General features: G+C 42.6%; 1 protein-coding gene across 8 annotated transcripts in view; it reads right to left on the bottom strand.

Moving 5' to 3' along the window:
- The window catches only part of Pxk (PX domain containing serine/threonine kinase like), an 88,375-nt gene that overhangs the window by 60,142 nt on the left and 6,025 nt on the right, over window positions 1-22,208 (bottom strand). For 7 of the 8 annotated variants that reach the window (XM_052734172.1, XM_052734170.1, XM_052734174.1 and 4 more), the window contains 2 exons: window positions 3,617-3,667; window positions 1,260-1,307 (listed from right to left, as the gene is read on the bottom strand). The exons of the other annotated variant lie outside the window; for it this stretch is intronic. In XM_052734172.1, coding sequence (XP_052590132.1) covers window positions 1,260-1,307; window positions 3,617-3,667 — 99 coding nt within the window. The remainder of the gene's footprint in view (window positions 1-1,259; window positions 1,308-3,616; window positions 3,668-22,208) is intronic. 8 annotated transcript variants of the gene reach the window in all.

Genomic DNA, 22,208 nt, shown 5'->3' on the forward strand with positions numbered 1-22,208 from the left:
AATTAAAACCAAATATCGGCTGAAGGAACAGCTCAGGGCAGAGAGAGCACGTGACAGCATATGAAAGGCCTGCACTCGGTCCCAAGAACTACACAGCAAGGATCAAAGACACAACCAAAAGCAACTACACAGTGTCCTGCAGATTCTGGGGCCAACTGCAGAAGAAAAAGTACTCATGCTTTTCAGTAAATAATGTTTGGGCTCTACTGATACCATTTTCTGAAGTCTGACATAAAACACGGCTGTATGAAGGAAAAGGAAGCATTATGTTGCTTTCTATCCAGAAGTTCTCCTGATCTTGGTGCACACTATCAGAGGTCACCAAGCATATATGATAGCTAGCTCACAAAGGAAGTCCTTTGCCTCTCAGCAAATCTAGTCATCAACTAACTAAGCACTCCAGCTCACACTGAAAGGTTTCTACTGCTGCTCACATCTGAGGAATGGCACAAGCCTGACAGTCTTTAGTACTCCACGTCCCTTGAAGACCAGTCTGCCAGGGAGAGACTTGACATGGCCAGGGATCCCGATGGTGCTGAAGCTTATCTAAGAGCCTTCAACTAGTGGCAATGGCTGTCTTTCTAGACAAATCCTTTGCATAGCTTCCTTCTTTTGATTAAGGGCATCAAGTTAGAATATTAGAATCTGGCTGGGTGGTGGTGGAACATACCTTTAATCCCAGCACTAGGGAGGCAGAGGCAGGCAGATTTCTGAGTTTGAGGCCAGCCTGGTCTACAGAGTGAGTTTCGGGACAGCAAGGACTAAACAGAGAAACTCTGTCCTGAAAAATTAAAATTAAACCGGGCGGTGGTGGCGCACGCCTTTAATCCCAGCACTCGGGAGGCAGAGCCAGGTGGATCTCTGTGAGTTCAAGGCCAGCCTGGTCTACTGAGCGAGATCCAGGAAAGGCGCAAAGCTACGCAGAGAAACCCTGTCTCGGAAAAACTAAAAAATAAAAAATAAAAAAAATAAAATTAAATTAAAAAAAAAGAATATTAGAATCCAAGAGATTCAGAAAGGTGTACTTCAGAGAAATTGTCCAGCAGAAAAAGACTCTCTACTGTTATGGTTTAATGATGATCTACAGTGCTAACTGCAGAGGAGCCCAGCAGAAAAGTAAAGGAGAGAGCCCCAGATACACCTGCATGAACTCTAACAACCACTAGTCCTCATCCACAAAAGGAGATTATCTATACGACTTCTAACCAGAACACATCATAAGCAACCAATGTGTGTCACCAGTATTTTGAAACATTTACCTGCAAGCTGTTGTTAAGTAAATCGAAGTCACTGTATCTTCTAACAATCTGTAAGAGACAAGACAGTGGTGTTTTGATTCAGCAGAGCACCCCCTCCACCTCCTGACCTGGGACTCTCTGGTGCTCCAGAGCTAGAGCACTTGTACCAAGTCAAGCAGTGCTGCCTAGTGTTCACTTTGATTGATAAGCCCAGAAAATGCACATAGCAGTCTTCCAAAGGTTACCTGGGCTGCAGTAAGCTGGTTAATGCTGGCCAAATTCACAAGGCATCAGCAAGAGAGTTAAGCAGCAAAAAAATTTTGTCTTGGTTTCAAGTCAAATTGACCTTCAAATATCTTTCATATTAACTGAGTTCATGGAGGGGGCAAATTAATGATTTACAAAAAGAAAAAAAAAAGGTTTACTGAGCACAAGTGAAAACAAAAGGAAACAGACAGCTTTGATGTCATTTGTCCTTGTCAGGAATAAAACCTCATCCAGTAGAAATGCCACCTCCCCTGTTCCTGTTCCCCTGTTCCTGTAGGTAAAACTGCTTCACCTCTTGGCAAAGAGTCCAGCTTTTATGTCCTGTGTCATTTCTTGGTTATACTGATGTTACTGCTTAAAATACAGCCAAATCCCACTAGCCCTGGTGTGCTGGTTACTTTTGTGTCAGTATGACGCCAGCTAGAATCATGTGAAAAGAGGAATCTCAATTGAGAAAATGTTCCCAAAATGTTGGCCTGTGGTACATTTTATTGATTGATGTGGGAGGACCCAGCTCCCTGTGGGTCTGCCACTATGGACTGGGTCCTGAGTGCTATAAGAAAGCAGGTTGAGCAAGGCATAAGGAACAAGCCAATAAGCAGCATTCCTCCATGGCCTCTGCTTCAGTTCTTGCCTCCATGTTCCTGTCCTGGCTTCTCTCAGTGATGGACTTATAAGCTGTAAGGTGAAATAAACCCTTTCTTCCCCAAGTTGCCTTTGGTCTTTTGTGTTTTATTACAGCTAGAAACCATAAATAAGACATCTTGGTAAGGAAATTATTATCCTTTTGAAAAGTTTAACTTCAGTCTTTATCACTGATTCTCAAATGTATGTAGAAAAATTACCTGGATACCACCTAGAACCTCACCTAAAGACAGTTTCATTCGGTAGGGCTCAGATGGGGTCCAAGAGCCCATTTTTGTTAAATACACCATATAAGGTAGTAGAGCTAGAAAAGACTATTCTGGTAGGGTAATTCTTGTCAAATACATATAACGTTACATGTAAGTCCATCCCTGATAACAAGGAAGCCAAAGGTAGGACAGTGTTTAAGTGCAAGAAAATGCACATTGCAATGCTGCTCTGCCAACATCTAAAGTGTGTGACCTCAGACCAGTTACTTACCTCCAAAGTGTAAAGTGGGAGTAATGCTGCTATAGAGGAATGGTTTAAGAGTGGAGTAAACCAGTGTGTTTAAATCAGTGGTGAACACTTCATAAACTCTCAACAGATAAAAGATGTGATAAATATTCAAATAAAAGCAGTCTGAAACTTAGGCAAAGAAAAGACTACATTTGGAGCACTGTGGTCAGAGACTGCCTAAGGTGGAGCCAAGGTTTGAGCTGGGTTGTAGAGCACAGACAATACCACTAGAAGGGGTTGGATGGTGACTATAAGCACTAAAACAGCCCCATAAACAATTCAGCTACCCTTTGCAAGCCAACCTTGATGGGAAAGACCTTCAGTTTTCGCCATCATCTTTTTCTCTTTAAGGCCAGCATTGAACAAAGCAGAGCCAGGGACCTCAAGAAGAGCCTTCCTTAGGGACAGTGAAGGAGCTAGCTCCAGTTGTCCAAGATTAGACTTGTCCATAAAACACAGTGACCTGACGGTACATTAATTTTTATCTGGTGACTCACTTTACAATTCTGGGCTGAGTTGGAGAACAGCTTTCTACTCTTCCAGGTAACCCCATATACACATTAACCAACCACCAGGAACAAAGGCTTTGTAAATCTGTCTTAAAGCTAAAGACTCCTGGGGCTGAAGACATGGTTCAGGGGTTCAGAACACACGCTGCTCCTGCAGGGCCCAGTTTGCTTCCCAACACCCATATCGTGTGGCTCACAACTGCCTGCTGCTCCTGCCCCACAGAATCCAACTTCCTCTTCTGGCCTCTGTGGGCATGACATTCACTTGCACAAACCCACATTGAGACACACACATACATATACATAATTTAAAAAGAAAAAAAAACTAAAAGCTTATACCTAAAAGAAATATGATGTGTACTATATGAGTATTTTGACTTTTCCAGATTTTTCTGACACCCAGAGACAGCTTTGGCCACAAGTTTAAACATTTTTTTTCTAATAGACAAAAATGCTTACCTGCCAGCTGTTTTCCATGGAAATTCCTCTTTGTACCCTAATGATATATTCCTAAAAAGGATAAAAGAAAGAGCCTTAGCTGTAAAAAGAAAAAAAAAGAAAGAAAGAAAGAAAGGAAGGAAGGAAGGAAGGAAGGGAGAGAGAGAGAGAGAAAGAAAGAAAGAAAGAAAGAAAGAAAGAAAGAAAGAAAGAAAGAAAGAAGGAAGGAAGGAAGGAAAGAAAAAGAAAAGAGAGATAGAAGTAGTGTGGGTACGGAATGTGGCTGGGTGAAGGCAGCTCTGGGTTCAATACTCAGCACAGGGGCAGCAGGGAGCTGCTGGTCATGGCGGCATCTGTACTCCCAGCCCCAGGGAGATTAAGGCAGGAGAATGACAAGTTCTGGGCAGCTAGTGTTATATGGTGAGACTCTGGTTTCAATAAAAGACTCATATGTGGATAAATGTATGACTTTAAAGAAAAGGTTGGAGCAATGGCTTGTCTGTTAAGAGTGCTTGTTGCTCTTGCAAAAGATGTACGTTCTGTTCCCAGAACCCACAGTGCAGTTCACAACCATCTGTAACTCCAGTTCCAGGGTATATGATACCCTCTTCTGACCCTGAAGTACACCAGGCATGCACATAGTATACATATATACATACATGCAGGAAAAATACACATAAAACAAAGAAATTTAAAAGAAAAAAATTATTTGTGTTGTAGTGTTTTGTTGTTGTTATTTGCTTTTGTTTTCCAAGACAGGGTTTCTCTGTGTAGCTCTGGCTATCCTGGAACCCACTCTGTAGACCAGGCTGGCCTTGAACTCATAGAGATCTGCCTGACTCTGCCTCCCTAGAATGAGGATTAAAGGTATGGGGCACTATGCCTGCCTTAAAAGAAAAGCTTGTAAAAAGACTTAAAAAATTATGTCTCTAGGGCTGGAGAGATGGCTCAGCGGTTAAAAGCACCGACTGCTCTTCCAGAGGTCCTGAGTTCAATTCCCAGCAACCACATGGTGGCTCACAACCACTTGTAATGAGATCTGGTGCCCTCTTCTGGCCTGCAGGGACACATGCAGGCAGAATACTGTATACATAATAAATAAATAAATCTTCAAAAAAAATTATGTCTCTAATTGGGAGACCCAATCTCTAACATTCTGAGTACTCACACTATGTTTAGAAAGTTTCAGATTTAGCAGGGCATGGCAACAATGCCTGAAATCCCAGCACCTTGCAATGGTAGCACTAGAAAGACAGAGGCAGGAAGGTCACTAGTCTGAAGCCAGCCTAGGCCATACCATCTATACATACTGAGACCCTGTATCCAAAAAAAAAGTAAAAATACTCAACACAAATTCACTTCAGAGCAAAGAAAATTACAGACATGGAGTCTTAAGAAATCAAGACCCACCAGGCGGTGGTGGCACACACCTTTGATCCCAGCAGGTAGATCTCTGTGATTTCAAGGCCAGCCTGGTCTACAGAGTGAGTTCCAGGACAGCCAAGGCTACTTAGAGAAACCCTGTCTTGGGGATGTGGGGAAGACCCAAACACTCACAGAAAACTGTAGCTTGAGTTTTCCTGCCTGGCCCACAGTCAGGACAAATCTCTCTCACCTGCCAGTCCCACAGACGCTCAGACCTGACCAAGTAAACACAGAGACCTATATTGGTTACAAACTGTATGGCCGTGGCAGGCTTCTTGCTAACTGTTCTTACAGCTTAAATTAATCCATTTCTATACCTTGCCACATGGCTCGTGGCTTACCAGCATCTTCACATGCTGTTTCTTATCGTGGCGGCTGGCAGTGTCTCTCTGACTCAGCCTTCCACTTCCCAGCTTTATTCTCCTCCTTGTCCCGCCTACACTTCCTGCCTAGCCAATGGCCAATCAGTGTTTTATTTATTGACTAATCAGCAACACATTTGCCATACAGAACATCCCACAGCAGAAAACTGTCCATTTTTGAGCTTAGGTTCAATGAATAATCAGTTTGGACTAGAGAATATGGCTTGTTTTTGAGACAAGTCTCTTTGCAGATCTGGCTGACCTCAGACTTTGTAATTAATCCTATTACCTCAGCCTCCTTAGTGTTGGGAGCATGGGCATGGAATAGGGTGCCTAGCTGCTGGTATATTCTTATGCTAAAAGACAAAATGGGGAATTCCAGGAAGGCTATCTGCCCAGGTTCTTCTCCTTGCCTGTGTGTGCATCCTTCTCTTAGGCATAGGCAATAACCCTTTCTGAAAGGAGATTTAGGATCTACTGTTAGACAAGATAAATAAGGATTATGATCTAGCAATGGGCGCCTATGAGGGGGTGTCCAGAAGGTTCTACTGAAGGGAGATGTCTCATCCTGAAGTGCTGGGTTTAAAAAGGATAACTGAACAGCTTAGATGCAAGATTGCAAAACATCGATAGCGAACTTCTGCCCTCCGGGGTTCTCCCATTGTGCTGTAAGCCTGTATTTAAGACCTCCTCCCAGCCGGGCGGTGGTGGTGCATGCCTTTAATCCCAGCACTCGGGAGGCAGAGGCAGGTGGATCTCTGTGAGTTCGAGGTCAGCCTGGGCCACAGAGTGAATTCCAGGAAAGGCGCAAAGCTAGACAGCGAAACCCTGTCTCGAAAAAAACAAAAAAATAAATAAAATAAAAAAAGGTTAACTGTATCATTCATCTCCCTCTGCTTCCTCACTGTGTGCCCTTTAACAGCTGCTTTATGCAGCTGCCACCAGGCCTTCCCCTCACAAGGTACTGAACTTTCAAACTGTAAACCCCCAATAAAGCATTCCTTAAGAAGATTCTGCTGGGTATTTTGTCACAGCAATGGGAAAAGTAACTGTACAGTTTTCTAATTAAAACTTAAATCAGGCCAGTGTTTTGGTACTTCCTTTAATCCCAGCACTTGGAGGCAGAGGCAAACAGATCTCTATAAATTCGAGGCCACCTTGTCTACATAGTAAGTTCCAGGGCAGTCAAAACTGTGTGAGAGACCCCATCTTAACAAACAAACAAACAAACAAACAAAACTTAAGTTTCATTTGACCCCTGGATCCTACAAGATGGTGAGAGAAAGAAAACTGACTCCTGAGGGCCGTCCTCTGACTTTCACAGGACAGCTGTGGAAGGTGCGTGCCTGCCTTCGTACACACGTGTGTATGCACATACACTGTACACATAAATTAATTTTTTTATTTCAAAAATAAACAAGTTTTAAAGAGACTAATAAAATCAACTTGATGTATTTGAAAAAGAAATAAACCTATGCCAGGCGGTGGTGGCGCACGCCTTTAATCCCAGCATCGGGAGGCAGAGCCAGGCGGATCTCTGTGAGTTCGAGGCCAGCCTGGTCTCCAAAGCGAGTTCCAGGAAAGGCACAAAGCTACACAGAGAAACCCTGTCTCGAAAAACCAAATAAAAAAAAAAAACAAAAAAAAACTAAACCTATGAAGATCTAAAGAGAAGTAGGCTGTAAACACCATATGCTGTGTAGTTACAGATACAGAAAAGAATGGAAAACTAGAAAGGTAATTTTTCTCAGAAAATTTTTATTCTGCTTTATTGGATCAAAGCTACTCCCTGATTAAAAAGACATTTGATTTTTCCAGATTCCTTGAACTGCCATACAAACTGGCCAAAACGAAATGCTTCACTAAAATTTCCATTGTTATAAAGTAAAGGAAATATCACAGCTGTCCACTGCCTGGAAGCCCTGGTGACTGTGAAGTCAGCTTCCTCCTGAGCTGCAGGCTACAATGGCACCCTAGATTCGCCAGTGATTCGTGCCCACTCTTCTCACCTTCTCTGATGTGGAACAGACCCTATGTGTAGTAGACAAGACAGTATGAATCACCAAGGTCCAAAAACATGGACAGGAGCACTAAGATGTCTAGGTTGCCACTAACCTAGCCATCTGTAGCCACTTCCCCAGAGAGTTCCCTCCCTCTTGCTCCTCCTGACACTACACCCTTAATCTTGACATGCAAAGGAGGGTGGAGCACTTGGGCATTTTGACAAGTCATTGTGGTCTGGTTCTGAAGTTTTTCAAATTGGACGTGTACTAGGACTACATGATATGGAGCATAAATGAAGAAATAAAAAAGAGAATTAAGGGGAAACTTACACTAACCCTCTACCTTACATTAGTCATTCAGTCTTCTGGGTAGCTACTCTAGGAGACAGATTCATACTCCACAAGATACAGAGAGTTGTCCAAGACAGCACAGTTTTGGTGGAGCTGACTGGGAACCGAATCTTCACCTTGATCACTCCCAGGACCTTCCGATGTGGTTGGTAGGTCCCCAACCTAGTGAAGCTGTAAGGCTGGGCTACTTCTACATCTCTAAAATACTGGTACTTAGGCTGGTGAGAGACAGCTCAGCACATAAAGGTACTTGCCACCAAGGCTGATGACTTGTATACCTATAACCCACACAGTAGAAACAGAGAACCCATTTCTGTGGCTTGTCCTCTAACCTCCATACACATAATGAGACATGTATACCCCTAACACACTCTCTCTCTCTCTCTCTCTCTCTCTCTCTCTCTCTCTCTCTCTCTCTTTCTCTCTCTCTCAAATAAATAAAAAATATGGAGGTCTACTCTAGTGCACAGAATTCACTAGATTACCCTAACTGTGCACACCTATTGACTCTGGCCCGAGGGTGCAAGGGTGAGGGGCAGTCATTTCCAAAATTGTTGATTAATGCTTTCAACACAGACCATTTTCCAAGCAAGAACATCCATAGTTATATTTTGGATTTCACCACACAGGGGCTGATACTCAGTTACCTTGGTTTGATGAGATTCTAGGAAAACTTTATTTTGCATCTGTCTGGCATCAAGTTTCTTTAGTGAGGCTAAAAACACAAACCATCTTGATGAAAAGGACTTAAAGCTGGGGCTTAAGGAAACCTTCAAACCACCCTCACACACATAATTCTTCTCTCTTCATTTCTGCACAGTTCTCACAATTACCGTGACACTTAAAGGATAGAGAGACGCAGACAGCTGTTTGGAGATGTTTTACAGACATGCTGACACAAAAGCAGAAGGTCTTATCACCTAGAAAACTTAAGAGGAAAGAAAAGATTTGTATGTTTGCTTGGGTCCGATCTCCCAGAGTTAATGATTCATTGTCTGGGCTAGGCTTGTGCATTAACAGTTACTACAAGCTCCCTAGGTGATTCTAATGTATAGCCAGGGTAATGAATGACTACTGTTCCATAGCCTCTTAAAGAAACTGGAAGCAAACCAGGTGTAGTGGTCCACATGTGTAATCTCAGCAACAAGGAGGCAGAGGCAGGAGGATGGTAAGTCCTAGTCCAGGCTGGGCTACAGAAAATAAGGCCCTATCTGAAAAAATAAAACCAATCTCCAGGAGGTGGTGGTGTGCTGTGGATGATTGATTGATAAATAAAACACTGATTGGCCAGTAGCCAGGCAGGAAGTATAGGTGGGACTAGCAGAGAGGAGAATTGAGAGAACAGGAAGGCGGAGGGAAGAGGATGCCAGCCTGCCGTCCAGGGAGCATCATGTAAAGGCTGCAGGTAAAGCCACGGAACACTTGGCGACATATAGATTAACAGAAATGGGCTGAGTATAAGAGTAAGAGCTAGACAATGATAGGCCTGAGCTAATGACCAAGCAGTTTAAATAATATGAGCATCTGTATGTTTATTTTATAAGTGGGCTACAGGACTGCCGGGGTTTGGTGGGACCCGGCGAGAAAAACTCAGCTACAGTGGTGCACACCTTTAATCCCAGCACTCAGGAGGCAGAGGCAAGTGGATCTCTGTGAGTTCCAAGACAGCCAGGGCTACACAGAGAAACCTTGTCTCAAAAAACAAAGCAAACAAATAAAGCCAATAAAAGATGTGAATCATGAGCCAAGTGTAACGGTACATGTCTATGATCCAAGCACTACCTGGGAGGCTAAGGAAGGAGGATCAGGAGTTCAAGGATAGCCTTGAACTAAGTAGAACTTAGGCTACATGAGACCTTGCCTCACCAAAAAAAAAAAAAAAAAAAAAAAAAATGTGGAACAAAGAAGGAAAGAAAATAAATCAGAAGCAGCTCTCTATCACAGAACTAAAAACCTCTGCATGGGAGGAAGGACACAATTAAACCATTAAACAAAACACCCACCAAACTTCAAAGATCTTTGCCTTCTTCCTTTCCTCTCTCCACAAGGGCTCAGCTCTTTTATTTCCTTGGGCACAGTACATACTTAACTTGAGTCTCTTGGGATTCTAAGCTTTGAGAACAGTTAACCTCATGTTATAGTAAGGGAAACTGAGTTTTGTGAGGGCCAGCTGCTAATCTGGGATAGGAGGCAGCCTGTTTGTCTCAGTGTCCACTAGCCTTCCTAATTCTCTGAGTTCACTCCCAAGCTCACTTCTCTACTAGCACGTCTCCATCATTGGAAGGACCCAGAAAAATGCTGCAAATAAATGACTGTAATGAACAAACAATACTTCTCTACTCTGAGACTTTCCGTGGCTCCCACTAGGTTAAATCTTCAGCCAACCTTCTACATTCTTGTACATCCTGACCAAACTGACCTAACCTTTTCTATCTATTTAGTCTCCCCTTATCAGACTGCTTATATCCTAAATATTCCTGTTTTATGCCTCTCAGTTTGCTGTTCCAAATATTTAAATCCTAGAGTGCACAGCTTTTTAAATGTTAACTGCTATTTTTGTCCCATATCAATGTTTGGGGAAATAGCTCTCTCCAACTGGACTAAAGTCTTGAAGAGCTAGGATCACACATTTCTTATGTTCCAGATCCCACACAGCACAATGTGAGGTCAGCAGCAGAGACAAAATAATCAGGGCATTAGTCACCTAATTGCTCCCTACTACAAACAAGTAAAAATCAATGTACTCTAAGAAAGCTCCACAAGATCTCGTAAGTCTCAGATTGACTATCTCTCTAAAGAATTAATGTTCACGTCAAGTGTGGTGACACACACTCATGGGGCTAATGCAGCTGTCATGCACCTACTGTCTTGAGGGTACAGCAGAAAGAGTATAAGATTCAAGCCAGCTTGGCTACACAGTGAGACCTTGACTCAAAGGGGTAAAAAAGTACTTTTTTAAGGTTCAAACTTAGGAAGTTTGATGGTGCTGTAACTCACAGGCAGCAGGTAGCATCACATTCAGGGACACCAAGTTTCTGAGGAAGTCTCATAATAGATAGATTGGTTCAGCTCACTGGCCATCTGCCTGGCTACTCACCATCTTTAATATTTCACAGAATTAATGATTACTCTTTGCTCTGAAACTCATTTATCTCTGCTTCATCTGCAGATTCTAAGTGCTAGAACCTACTTTTATTCTATGTCAATTGCTATGCAAAACAATAATGTGCAAAAAATACCTTCAAACAAATGAAAATCTTGAGGATTTTTAAAGGCATCTGAAGAACCACAATTGTCTTAATATAAATTCTGGCAGGTGAGTGAAGTCAAGTGTACCTCCTTTCCAACCACTGAACTCTATTTAAAACTCCTCACTAGTCAGATCATAGAACCTTAAGCTTTGTTCTTCACAAACCAAAATTCCCCAGTTTGCATTATGCAAAACCAAATTGAGCACTTTCACTCTGTTCACAGATGAGTCAAGGAAAAGCATCACAGCCCACTTTGATTCCTGCAGTGAAAACAACCATGATCTTGGGGCCTTTGAAGTTCATGCTGCCCTCTATGGAATGATCTCTCTCCAGGCAGAAAAGCTGGTTTGCACAAATACTTCAAAGACAGGTGATACTCCAATTAGAGACATTCCACAAAGAAGCACTCTGAACTTCTCTGACTTCAGATATGGCTACAGAGTGGATATGGCTTTTGCTGTTGTTGTTTTGTTTGCTTCATTTTTTGTTTTTGTTTTGTTTTGTTTTGAGACAGGGTTTCTCTGTGTAGCCCTAGACCAGGCTGGCTTCAAACTCAGAGCCGCCTGCCTCTGCCTCTGCACCAACACCACCTGACGTAACTAATGCTTATATAAAAGCAAAGCATAAACACACAAAGACTCCTCAACAAAGCTTTTAAATGAAATATAACTTTTACTTATTTTTTCAATAATTCCTGGAACACCTCAAACTGCAGAAATGGATGCACAGAATGTAAGGCACTACCCATTATATAATGAACTAGGAGAAGTATTAAGCAGACAGACTTGTGGCAGTGGTGATGGTTCTGTGGTTCTGGATCTCAAGAGGCTGAAAGTGACCTGAGTACTGCTGAGAGCTGCAATGTCCCCACTCTGGGGACACTCTTTGCTACCTCTTTTTGTTCACTGTTCCAAAGACAGGCCTCCTAGATGTCCTGGTGCCAGGAGGACATTGGGTAACCACAGCAGACATCCTGACTCAAGGTCCAACTGCCACCTTCTAGTTTCTTAGCTTAATTTTTCTAAGCCTCAGTTTGTATCTCTGCATAATCATATCTTTCCAACAGGTTGTGGTGAATACTGGATAAGACAGCATTGCTAAGGCATCCAGAACTGTGGCCAGGCTCCTCAGTTTTCAAGGGGTCTGTAGGGGAATGTTAGTCTCCAGAACTGTTAAAGAGTGCCTAAAGACAAAAAAACAAAAGCAGCCATTCTCTTCAGCATGGATAACAAGTCATTAGCCTCCAATTTCTAGGCAACGTTACTCTAGCTTCTATGTCTCCAGTTCTTTCCTACTTTACCGTATTTTCATGTTATGTTCAATTAACACATCTTACTTTTATAATAAGAAAAAGCATTTCTTAAAAAAATTATTTATTTATTAATTTTGGTTTTTCGAAACAAGGTTTCTCTGTGTGTAGTTCTAGCTGTCCTGAAACTCCCTTTGTAGACCAAGCTAGCCTCAAACTCACAGAGATCCTCTTGCCTTTGCAGGATTAAAGGCCTGCACTACCACCACTAGCTAGGAAAAACAATTTTTTAAAACATTTATTTATAGTGTGTGTGTGTGTGTGTGTGTGTGTGTGTGTGTGTGTATGTGTGTGTGCGCGCGCGCGCGCGCGCGCGCGCGCGCGCGCGCACGCAACTTTACAGAGTTCGCTCTCCCCCTCCACCGTGTGGATCTCAGGGATTTTTAGGCTAGGCAATAAGCACATTTACCCACTGAGCCATTTCATTGGCCTCAAAACCAATTTTTTAAGTTTGTTGATTTGTAGGCTGGAGTACTGCACAGTAATAAGAGTGTTTACCTAGTCTGGCTGGAGGCACTTGGTTCAACCCCAGCACTCTCAGTGCCGGGAGTGGCTACACTTGTAATTTAAAACATAGTACTTTAAGAATTCTGAGTGATAAGGATTGAGATTCCTGATATGTTATCAAGATAAATATAGTTGATCCCTTTAGGTTATTTTATTACCATAGGCCAGTTGTCTGTTTTTGCTTTTTTCTAGACATCTCTGTGTAACAGTCCTGGTTGTTCTGAAACTCACTTTGAGTGCTGGGATTAAAGGTTTGCACTACCACCGTCTAGCCACCCATTGGCATTTTAATTTATGCTGAGGAGACTAGGAAAACAGAACATGGAAATAAAGTAAATTAAATGTCTATTTGTTTGAGGACTGATAAAATAGCTATGTTGGGGGGGGGGCATGTTCTGGGGATGTAGCTCAGTTGGTTTACTCTCCAGCACAGTGTGTACTGAGCATGGTGATACATAACCATAATCCCAGCACTCAGGAAGGAAAGGTAGGAGAATCAGAAAACCAAGGTCATTCTCAAATACAGAAAGAATTTAAGATGAGCTTGAGTTGCATGAGCCCCTGTCTCAAAGTGAAAAAAAAAAAAAAAATGGTGGGAAAGAAGCTTGAAATTATGGGTGAAGTCAAGCTGATAGAATATTACCTTCTGATTTTAATAATGGTTCTTGCAAGAAGGAGAGCTGAATACACCAAAGTCTATTCAACCCAGTGTGAACATGTTAGTGTCCTCCTGACACACGAATATTTCATAACCAATCATGCATGCCATCATGATGTTCATTACACACCATGTTGTCATCAGCCTCCTCAAAGGTAACAAGCTCCTATGTCATAGGGTACTTACTCAGCTGATTCCATCACCCAACAAAAGGTCAAAGTTCAGAGAGAATAATTACCTTAAACATAGCCATTCAGCTCTTAAGTGGTGAGAATGACTGGGCAGCAGGCCTCCAAGACTAATCCAAGGACGCAACTGCTCCGACATTCTATGACTTTAGGCAGATGTTTTCACGTTGTGTAGTTTCCTGTCAGTGATTCAGGTCAGCTCAGTAGGTAGAACCAGTCTATCAGGTTAGGAAGATGTGCTCAGAACACAGCCTTTTGATTTTAATACCCCAAAATGTTTCAAACTACCTCCTACTACATGGGCACCAACTGGGAGTGAATGTAATCTGGGCACCATAGAAGCCTCATACAAATATGAACATTATTTTCCCTCCATGTTAATTAAATCCTATCATCAACATTTGGCAGGTTCTGGAGAAACAGCAGGGGCAGGAGAGATAGCTCAGCAGTTAAAGGTACTTACTGCTCTCACAGAGAACAGGAGTTTGGTTCCCAACACTGGCACAAAGCAACTCACAACTGCTTTATAACTTCAGCCCCGGGGGTCCCAATGCCCTCTTCTGGACTCTATGGGTACTGCATTCACACATACACACACACACACACACACACACACACACACACACACACACACACACACAGAGAGAGAGAGAGAGAGAGAGAGAGAGAGAGAGAGAGAGAGAGAGAGAGAGAGAATGAATAAAATCTTTTACAAAAATAAACAGGAAAAAGGCTAGGAGGTGGTAGGAGGTGGTGGTGCACGCCTTTAACCTTAGCACCTGGGAGGCAGAGGCAGGTAGATCTCTGTGAGTCAGAAGCCAGCCTGGTCTACAAAGGTAGTTCAAGCTAATTCCAGGATAGCCAGGGCTGTTACACAGAGAAATCCTGTCTCAGGGAAAGAAGAAAGACAGAAAGGAAGGAAGGAAGGAAGGAAGGAAGGAAGGAAGGAAGGAAGGAAGGAAGAGGAAGGGAGGGGAGGGAAGGGAAGGCCACTATACCTTGCTTAGATACTTTAATTAATTAAATTAAAATTTTAGCCCCTAACAATAGCTGTATCTGAGGGCTCAGTAGTCCCATGTGTGTAGTGCCACCATGGGAGATGTTAAACCTTAGGTCTCTGTGGCCTTCTGAAGGCTGAACTGGTGAGAAGGACTGAGCAAGAGGGCCAGGCAGGCCAGGCCTGTGAGCAACAGGACCTAGTCTTGGTGCATCCTGGCCACTGCTATTAAATAAGTAAATGATCTTTAAAAAGTTTTGAGTAATATAGTATGCAGTGGCTACAGGACTGGCCTGTGCAGTTATCTATCTGAAGGTATTAAGTATTTTTTAAAATGAAAGAATACTAAACATAATGTGTGATGGCTTGCTTTTCCCCCATGTAAGATACCACAAATCTCTTTCCAGAACAATATATTTGAACATTAATTTTAGGATTTTTTTTTTCAAGACAAGGTTTCTCTGTGTAGCCTTGGCTGTCCTGGAACTCACTCTGTAGACCAGGATGGCTTTGAACCCACAGAGATCTGTTTGCCTCTGCCTTCCAAATCCTGGGATTAAAGGCATGTGCCACCATTGCCTGGCTATTTTTAGGATCTATACCAGTGCTGTTCAGTAAAGGAGCTAGAGGCAATACATAGCTAAAGATCACTTAAAATTACTAGTCTGATTTGTGATTGCTATAATCATAAAATACACACTTCACTGCAAAATTTATAAAATGTAGCAATTTACCGATTTCAAATTGAAATAATATTTTGGATATACTGTATTAGGCAAAATATTTTACTTAGATTATTTCACCTTTTTTAGTTTTTTATTTTCTTTTTCTTTTTGGTTTGTTTGTTTGTTTGTTTGTTTGTTTTTGGTTTTTCCAGACAGGGTTTCTCTTTGTAGCTTTGCGCCTTTCCTGGAATTCACTCTGTACCCCAGGTGGGCCTCGAACTCACAGAGATCCGCCTGCCTCTGCCTCCCGAGTGCTGGGATTAAAGGCATGCAACACCACTGCCCGGCAATCTTTTTAAATTATGACAGAGAGAGAGAGAGAGAGAGAGAGAGAGAGAGAGAATGGTGTGTGTGTGTGTGTGTGTGTGTGTGTGTACAGGGACATGCATGCCATGTACATGTACATGTGGAGGGGAGGTCGGAGGACAACTTTAGAAATCAGTTCTTGCCTTCCATCAAGGAATCCAGGGATCAAACTCAGGTCTCCAGGGCTGCACAGGCAGTGTTTGCACAGACGGCCTTTCTGACCATCTCGGCAGCCCTCTTTTCACTGTTGTTAATATAGCTACTGGAAAATGCAAAATTACATGTGTCACTCACACTACATCTTTACTGGCTGGTGCTGTCTTCAGCCTCTAGTATGTGTGATGAATTAACTCCATGCTCATGAGGCTAGGGTGGAGAAGTGAAAAATTGGTCACCCAAATCTCTGTCAGGTTCTCAAGGGGACTTCCAAATTGTTGGTGTCTAGGTCAGTGCAGCTCTCAAACAAGTCTCCATTCTGCAGGCCGATGATAATCATTCCAAGACCACAGATGTCATGGAAGCCACTCTACCACTCCTGGCCCTGAAGTCCAGAACCACTGTACCTACTGTTTCCATTGTCTTCAAAAGGGCACTAGTAAAATGCAACTCAGACAGTTATGAGGATAAAATGAAAAAACCTGGAAAAGAAATCCTGACTTCTTATAAAGTAAAACATAGACTTAGCATATCATCCAGAAATTTCATCCCTAGGTATTTATTCAGAAGAAATGAAAATGTATGTTCACAATGACTTTACCCAAATACTCACGGCCGCTCTATCATAATATACCCGACAGGAAACAACAAACGCAGATGTGAGGTAATAAACTGTGGTTTACGCACACAATAAAACGCCATTCAGTGATTAAAAAGAACCTTGGAGCTGAGCTCAGTGACATTCGCCTGTCTTCTAAGAAATTTGAGACGATGAGGCAAAATGATCATTTGAGCCCAGAACTGTAAGGTCTGCCTAGCAATGTAATGGAACCTTCTCTCCAAGAGGGAGGAGAAGGCAGAAACTAAATACTGCACCAATGTAGTAATATATTATGTACCCTAATAAACTTGCCTGGGGATCAAAGGATAGAACCAGTGGATTAGACACAGAGGCCAGACAGTGGTGGCACACACCTTTAATCCTAGTACTGGGAAGCACACAAGCCTTTAATCCCAGGAAGTGACATGGCTGGGCATAGAAATGTATATAAGGCATGAGGAGACAGGAACTAAAGTAGTTCAGCTGAGACCCTTATGGATGAGGACTCAGAGGCTTTCAGTCTGAGGAAACAGGACCGGCTGAGGAGTTGGTGAGGTGAGGTTGGCTGTGGCTTGCTCTGCTTCTCTGATCTTTCAGCGTTCACCCCAATATCTGGCTCTGGGTTTTTTATTAAAAGACCATCTAAGATTCGAACCACACACCCTAACAGTTTTACTTTCAGAGGGTATGCTACAAAAGATGAAATGTCAGCAACAACGAGTAGCTGTTCAGAGCAGTAGTTGCCAGGGATCAAAAGAGGATACTGACGACAAAGGATCCTAAGGAAATGCTTGCTGTAGAAAACGTTACAGTAGGTATGTCGTTTTCAAATTTACCAAACTGTATACTTAAAAATAACTAATTTTTTTCCCTTTTTTTTGGAGACAGGGTTTCTCTGTGTAGCTTTGGAGCCTTTCCTGGAACTCACTCTGTAGCCCAGGCCAGCCTTGAACTCACAGAGATCCACCTGCCTCTGCCTCCCGAGTACTGGGATTAAAGGCGTGCGCCACCAGGCCCGGCAAAAAAAAAAAAGATTAATTTTATTGCATGTAAATTATACTTCAACAAATCCAACCTAATAGAGAGTGAGGAGAAAAGGAAGGGAAAAGGAAAGAGAAGAAATTAATGATTAACATGAAGTACTTTATGGCTTGGCAAATAATAACATCAACTGTATGGCATCACCACACTCATTTCCGTGTTATTTAAAAGGTTTATAAACTAGCTGGGCAGTGGTAGCACACGCCTTTAATCCCAACACTCAGGAGACAGAAGCAAGGAGATCTCTGTGAGTTCGAGGCCAGCCTGGTCTACAAAGTGAGTTCCAGGACAGCCAAGGCTACAGAGAAACCATGTCTTGAAAAACCAAAAAGGTCTAGAACTTAAGACTAACTATCCTTCTGACCTTGTACTATTTCTCTATTCATATCTTGGTGCACCTGTTCCTACCTGTCACCTGGTCAACTTTCCCTTCCTCCTCCCATCTTGTCATGGACCAGAGATGTATCCTGATTTCACTGATCCATTACTCCCCCATGTCCTTCTTTTGTCCATCACACAGTACCCTATATACCAGCAGTAAATTAGGCTTCCTAAAACATTATTCTCATGTGCTATACACCCACTCAAGTCTCCTCAATGCTGCTCAGATGCCCTGAGCCTGGCATTCAAGAGATCCTACAATTGGTTTTAGTCCACTGCTTTTCCATATTTACACTGACACAATAAACAAATGGAAATTAATGTACAAAGTCAGGAACCAACTCTATCTTGCTTAGTTCTGCACCTCACATACCAAGTGCCCAAAACATGGAACATGTCTACAGCAAGTTATGGAAAAATACTGTTCAGATGTATTACAACTGATCACCAACCTGATTCAAATCCACAGCACACATGTGAAAAGCCAAACATGGCTGGGCATGCCCGTGGCTCCAGCACCAGATCACTGAGATGGACTCAGAAAGTAAACAACTCAGAAGTCTCAAGAAGTCCCTGAAATTTACCAGACACACAAGACTCCTTCCTCCCCAAGTTTGTATAAGCAATAAGGATTGTGGAAGAGATACAGATCAGTTTCCAACCAGCCTACCTGTCTATAAAGGAAGAGATATTCAGTGACCTGTCAAGCTGCCTGCAAGTCACAAAGGGAGCTCCAGGACTGCAGCTTTCCTGAATCATTATCCATGCTGGGCTGGGCGGGCTTTCAGTGATGCAGCTGCCTCTGAGTCATCCCTGCTCTTGTTACTGACTCCAATAAACTCAGTGGCTCACCCACTTGGACTTTGGTGGTATTGTACTTAGATCTGTCATCAGTTCCTTATCTGGGGGATGAACAGACATTTTTGATTTGTGTTGCATCTCTCCTGGAAAAGTGTCATACAACACTTGGGCATACATATTTACCTGCATGCAACACACACACACACACACACACACACACACACACACACACACACACACACACACGTGCGCGTACTCAAGAAAGTAGCAGACAAGTTGAGCATGGGGGCTCATGTCTGTAGTTCCAGCACCCAGGAAATCAACCAAGATAGGAGGCAGATAGATATAAGTTTGTACAGAATGCAATTTGCAAGGAATATAGAGGCATGCCTTAGGCAGCAAGAAGATAGGATTATTACAACTCAAGGGAGAGGAAAGGCTTATGTAGGAAGCTAGTCAGTATTCTGTGGTCAACTGGAATGTCCCTGGGCTTTCTCAAAAACTATTAACAAAGGGGTCAGCATCAGTTAAGTAGTAGTTTGGGAGTCAGAAGCTAGTAGAATACATTCTCTTGTCTTGATGACTTTGTCCTATATGGGAGTGTGAGATAACTTGTAATATGGTGATCTGCAGGACCACACGCAGAAATGTCTAGGGTGTGACAAGGGACTGCCCATTCTCTGTGCTCTGGTGGGCCAGTGGGCTACTCTCTACTGGCCAGACACTTGAGGCTGGGGTATACAGGCCTACTTCCAGCTTCATTTCCCTTTGCTCCAACACAGAAGAAAGGGCTAAAGTGCACAGAGTCCCTGGGCAGAAAGGCAGGCCTAGCAGGGAGGCCCTGAATGAAAAAGACTGCTTCCCTTTCACCTCTACAGCATCCTCCCTTATCAATACTCCATTCATTTCCTCCCTCATCATGGCAAGGGGTGTGGGAGCTGCTCAACTGAATTAATGAGGAAAAACGACTTGTTGCTCCAAACCATGCAAAGGAATGTGGGAAAACTCGTTTAAATGCTCTAAGCAAAGGTGCTGTGACTATCAAGTGGAACCATGGCAAAGGCTCACACATACTTATTGGTTTAAATAGGCTACCCACTACACATACTGCTTTCTGGTCCAGAACCCTTTGCCCTTCCCTTGGGCCACTAATAAGTCATCTGTGCACACATACCAAAATGCACTATGCAAGCTGCAAACTAAAGCAGTTTGTTTTCTTTCTTGCCACATATAATCCATTTAGTGTTTTAAGTATATTTTTCATAAAATAACATATATATGACAGTATAGTACATTATTTTTAAATATACACATCTCACTGACTAAAATAAACTTCAAGCTTACAGTTTTTCTTTTGAGTGTGTGTCTGTGTGCTTGCCTAAGTATGTATAGAAACTAGAGGCTGACATCAAGATGTCTTTTCCAATCACTCCTCTACCATATTTTTTAAGATGGGGACTCTCGATGAACCTTGAACTTATTATTTTAGCTAGGCTGGCTGGCCAGAGAGCCCCTGGAATCCTCCTGTCTCCACATTTCTCAGCTCTGTGGTTACAAGTACATTTTGTCACACCCAGCTTTTACATGGATGCTAACTATCCAGACACAGATTCTAATGCTTGTTGTGCAAGCATTTTATCTACTGATCCACCTACTCAGCCACAGTTTTTGGTTTACTTTCTTTTTTTTTTTTTTTTTTTGGTTTTTCGAGACAGGGTTTCTCTGTGTAGCTTTGGAGCCTGTCCTGGAACCCACTCTGTAGACCAGGCTGGCCTTGATCTCACAAAGATCTGCCTGCCTCTGCCTCCCGAGTAGAGTGCTGGGATTAAAGGCCTGTGACACCACCACCTGGCTTGGTTTACTTTCTAACAGTGATTTTTATCCTAAGATCCATAGCCTGGAAGTGATGCTCTGAGAGGTTTACAGACAGGTATATGAGTGTTTATGGAAAGAAGCTGTTCTGTCAATGAAACTCAAAAAAGGAGCTGGATCACAAGAGCAAAGAACTTGTGAGTGAGTGTATATGTTCTGAGTTTAATATCCTGCAATGTTATAAACATTTCCAGGATAATAAAGGAGTGGCTGGTTGCTTTGGAAGGTAATGAAAACATTCTAAATTGTACTGACATAGTCACAGCTCTGTGAATATACTAAGAATCACTGAATTGTCCATTTCCACTGGGTAAAGTGTATGATTTGTGGATTATATAAAGCTATTGCCAAAAAAATAAGTGTTAAAAAAAGCTTCTGGGGCAGATTCCTGTCACAATGAAGTGGAATTCCCAAGCTGAAATATAATCACATTAACAAAAGAGAGTGTCTCTTAGCCACCAAAAAATAACTATTCAATTATTCGAAAGCAACAGTAACAGCAAAAGCTCCTTTTGGCTTTCAACTGTGCTCTTTTTAGGAAGTGTGAGGAAATGCTGGTATCTTATTATTCATTAAAGATAGCCAGACTTTCCCCAAATTTGGTCACCAGCATCATCAATTGGAGACCAAGAGGTCAATTTGCAGAAACTTTCTCCAAAATCCAAGTATTTACCCAAGATAAAGCATTTGTGTCCTTAGTCAAAGTCTCAATCTGAAAACAAAGGACAATGACCTCTTTACAGCACACTTTAATCTCCCCACTATGTGCATGGTATTCACAATTAACCAAAATAACACTCAGTTAAAGGGCAAACCCATGGGCGGAGTTGACCACTCCCTTCCTAACCCTGAGCACTTAAGAGTTCCAAGGGAGAGCCAGTGTGGTGGCTCACACTGGTAATTACAGCACTTGGAAGGCAGAGGAGGAGGGTTAAAGTTGGAGGACAGCTTGGTCTATACTGTAAATTCCAGACTAACCAGGCCTACATAGTAAAACTCTGTTTTAAACAAGTGTGTGTGTAAGGGTGGGGGTGGGGGATGGGGGTATCCAGCATGGTGACCTTTAATCCCAGCACAGTAGGTAAGGGTGCTTGCCAACATGCCTGATGACCCAAATGTGATCTCCAGAACCCACATGGTGGAAGGAGAGAACCAATTCCTGCAAGTTGTCTTCTGATCTCCATACATGTACTGTGGGACCCACATAGCCTCCACTCTCCTCATATCCAAATAAACGAATAAACACAATACAAAATTTTTAATTAAAAAAGAGTTCCAAGGGGACTTGGTGATTAAACAGTCCATAAAGTATTTGTCACACAAACGTAAGTACCTGAATCCCTAGCACCCACATAAAAGGTCAGGTACAGCATGTACCTATAATGGCTCACTCAGAAGGCACAGATAGGAGGGTCATTAAGGCTTAGTGGCCATCAGTCTAGCTGAATCTGAGAATTCAATGAGAAACTTCCTCAAAAACACTAAAAAGGGCTGAAGAGATGGCTCAGCAGTTACAAGCACTTGTTCTTGCTGAGTACCTGGGTTTGATTCCTAGCACCCACATCTTTAACTCCAGTTCCAGGGCATCTAACACCCTCTTATGGCCTCCATAGGCACCAAGCACATACATGATACACACACACACACACACACACACACACACACACACATATATAACA

This window comes from Peromyscus californicus, unplaced genomic scaffold (genome assembly GCF_007827085.1).
Source record: "Peromyscus californicus insignis strain IS unplaced genomic scaffold, ASM782708v3 Scaffold_12__1_contigs__length_115047231, whole genome shotgun sequence".
Lineage (NCBI taxonomy): Eukaryota > Metazoa > Chordata > Mammalia > Rodentia > Cricetidae > Peromyscus > Peromyscus californicus.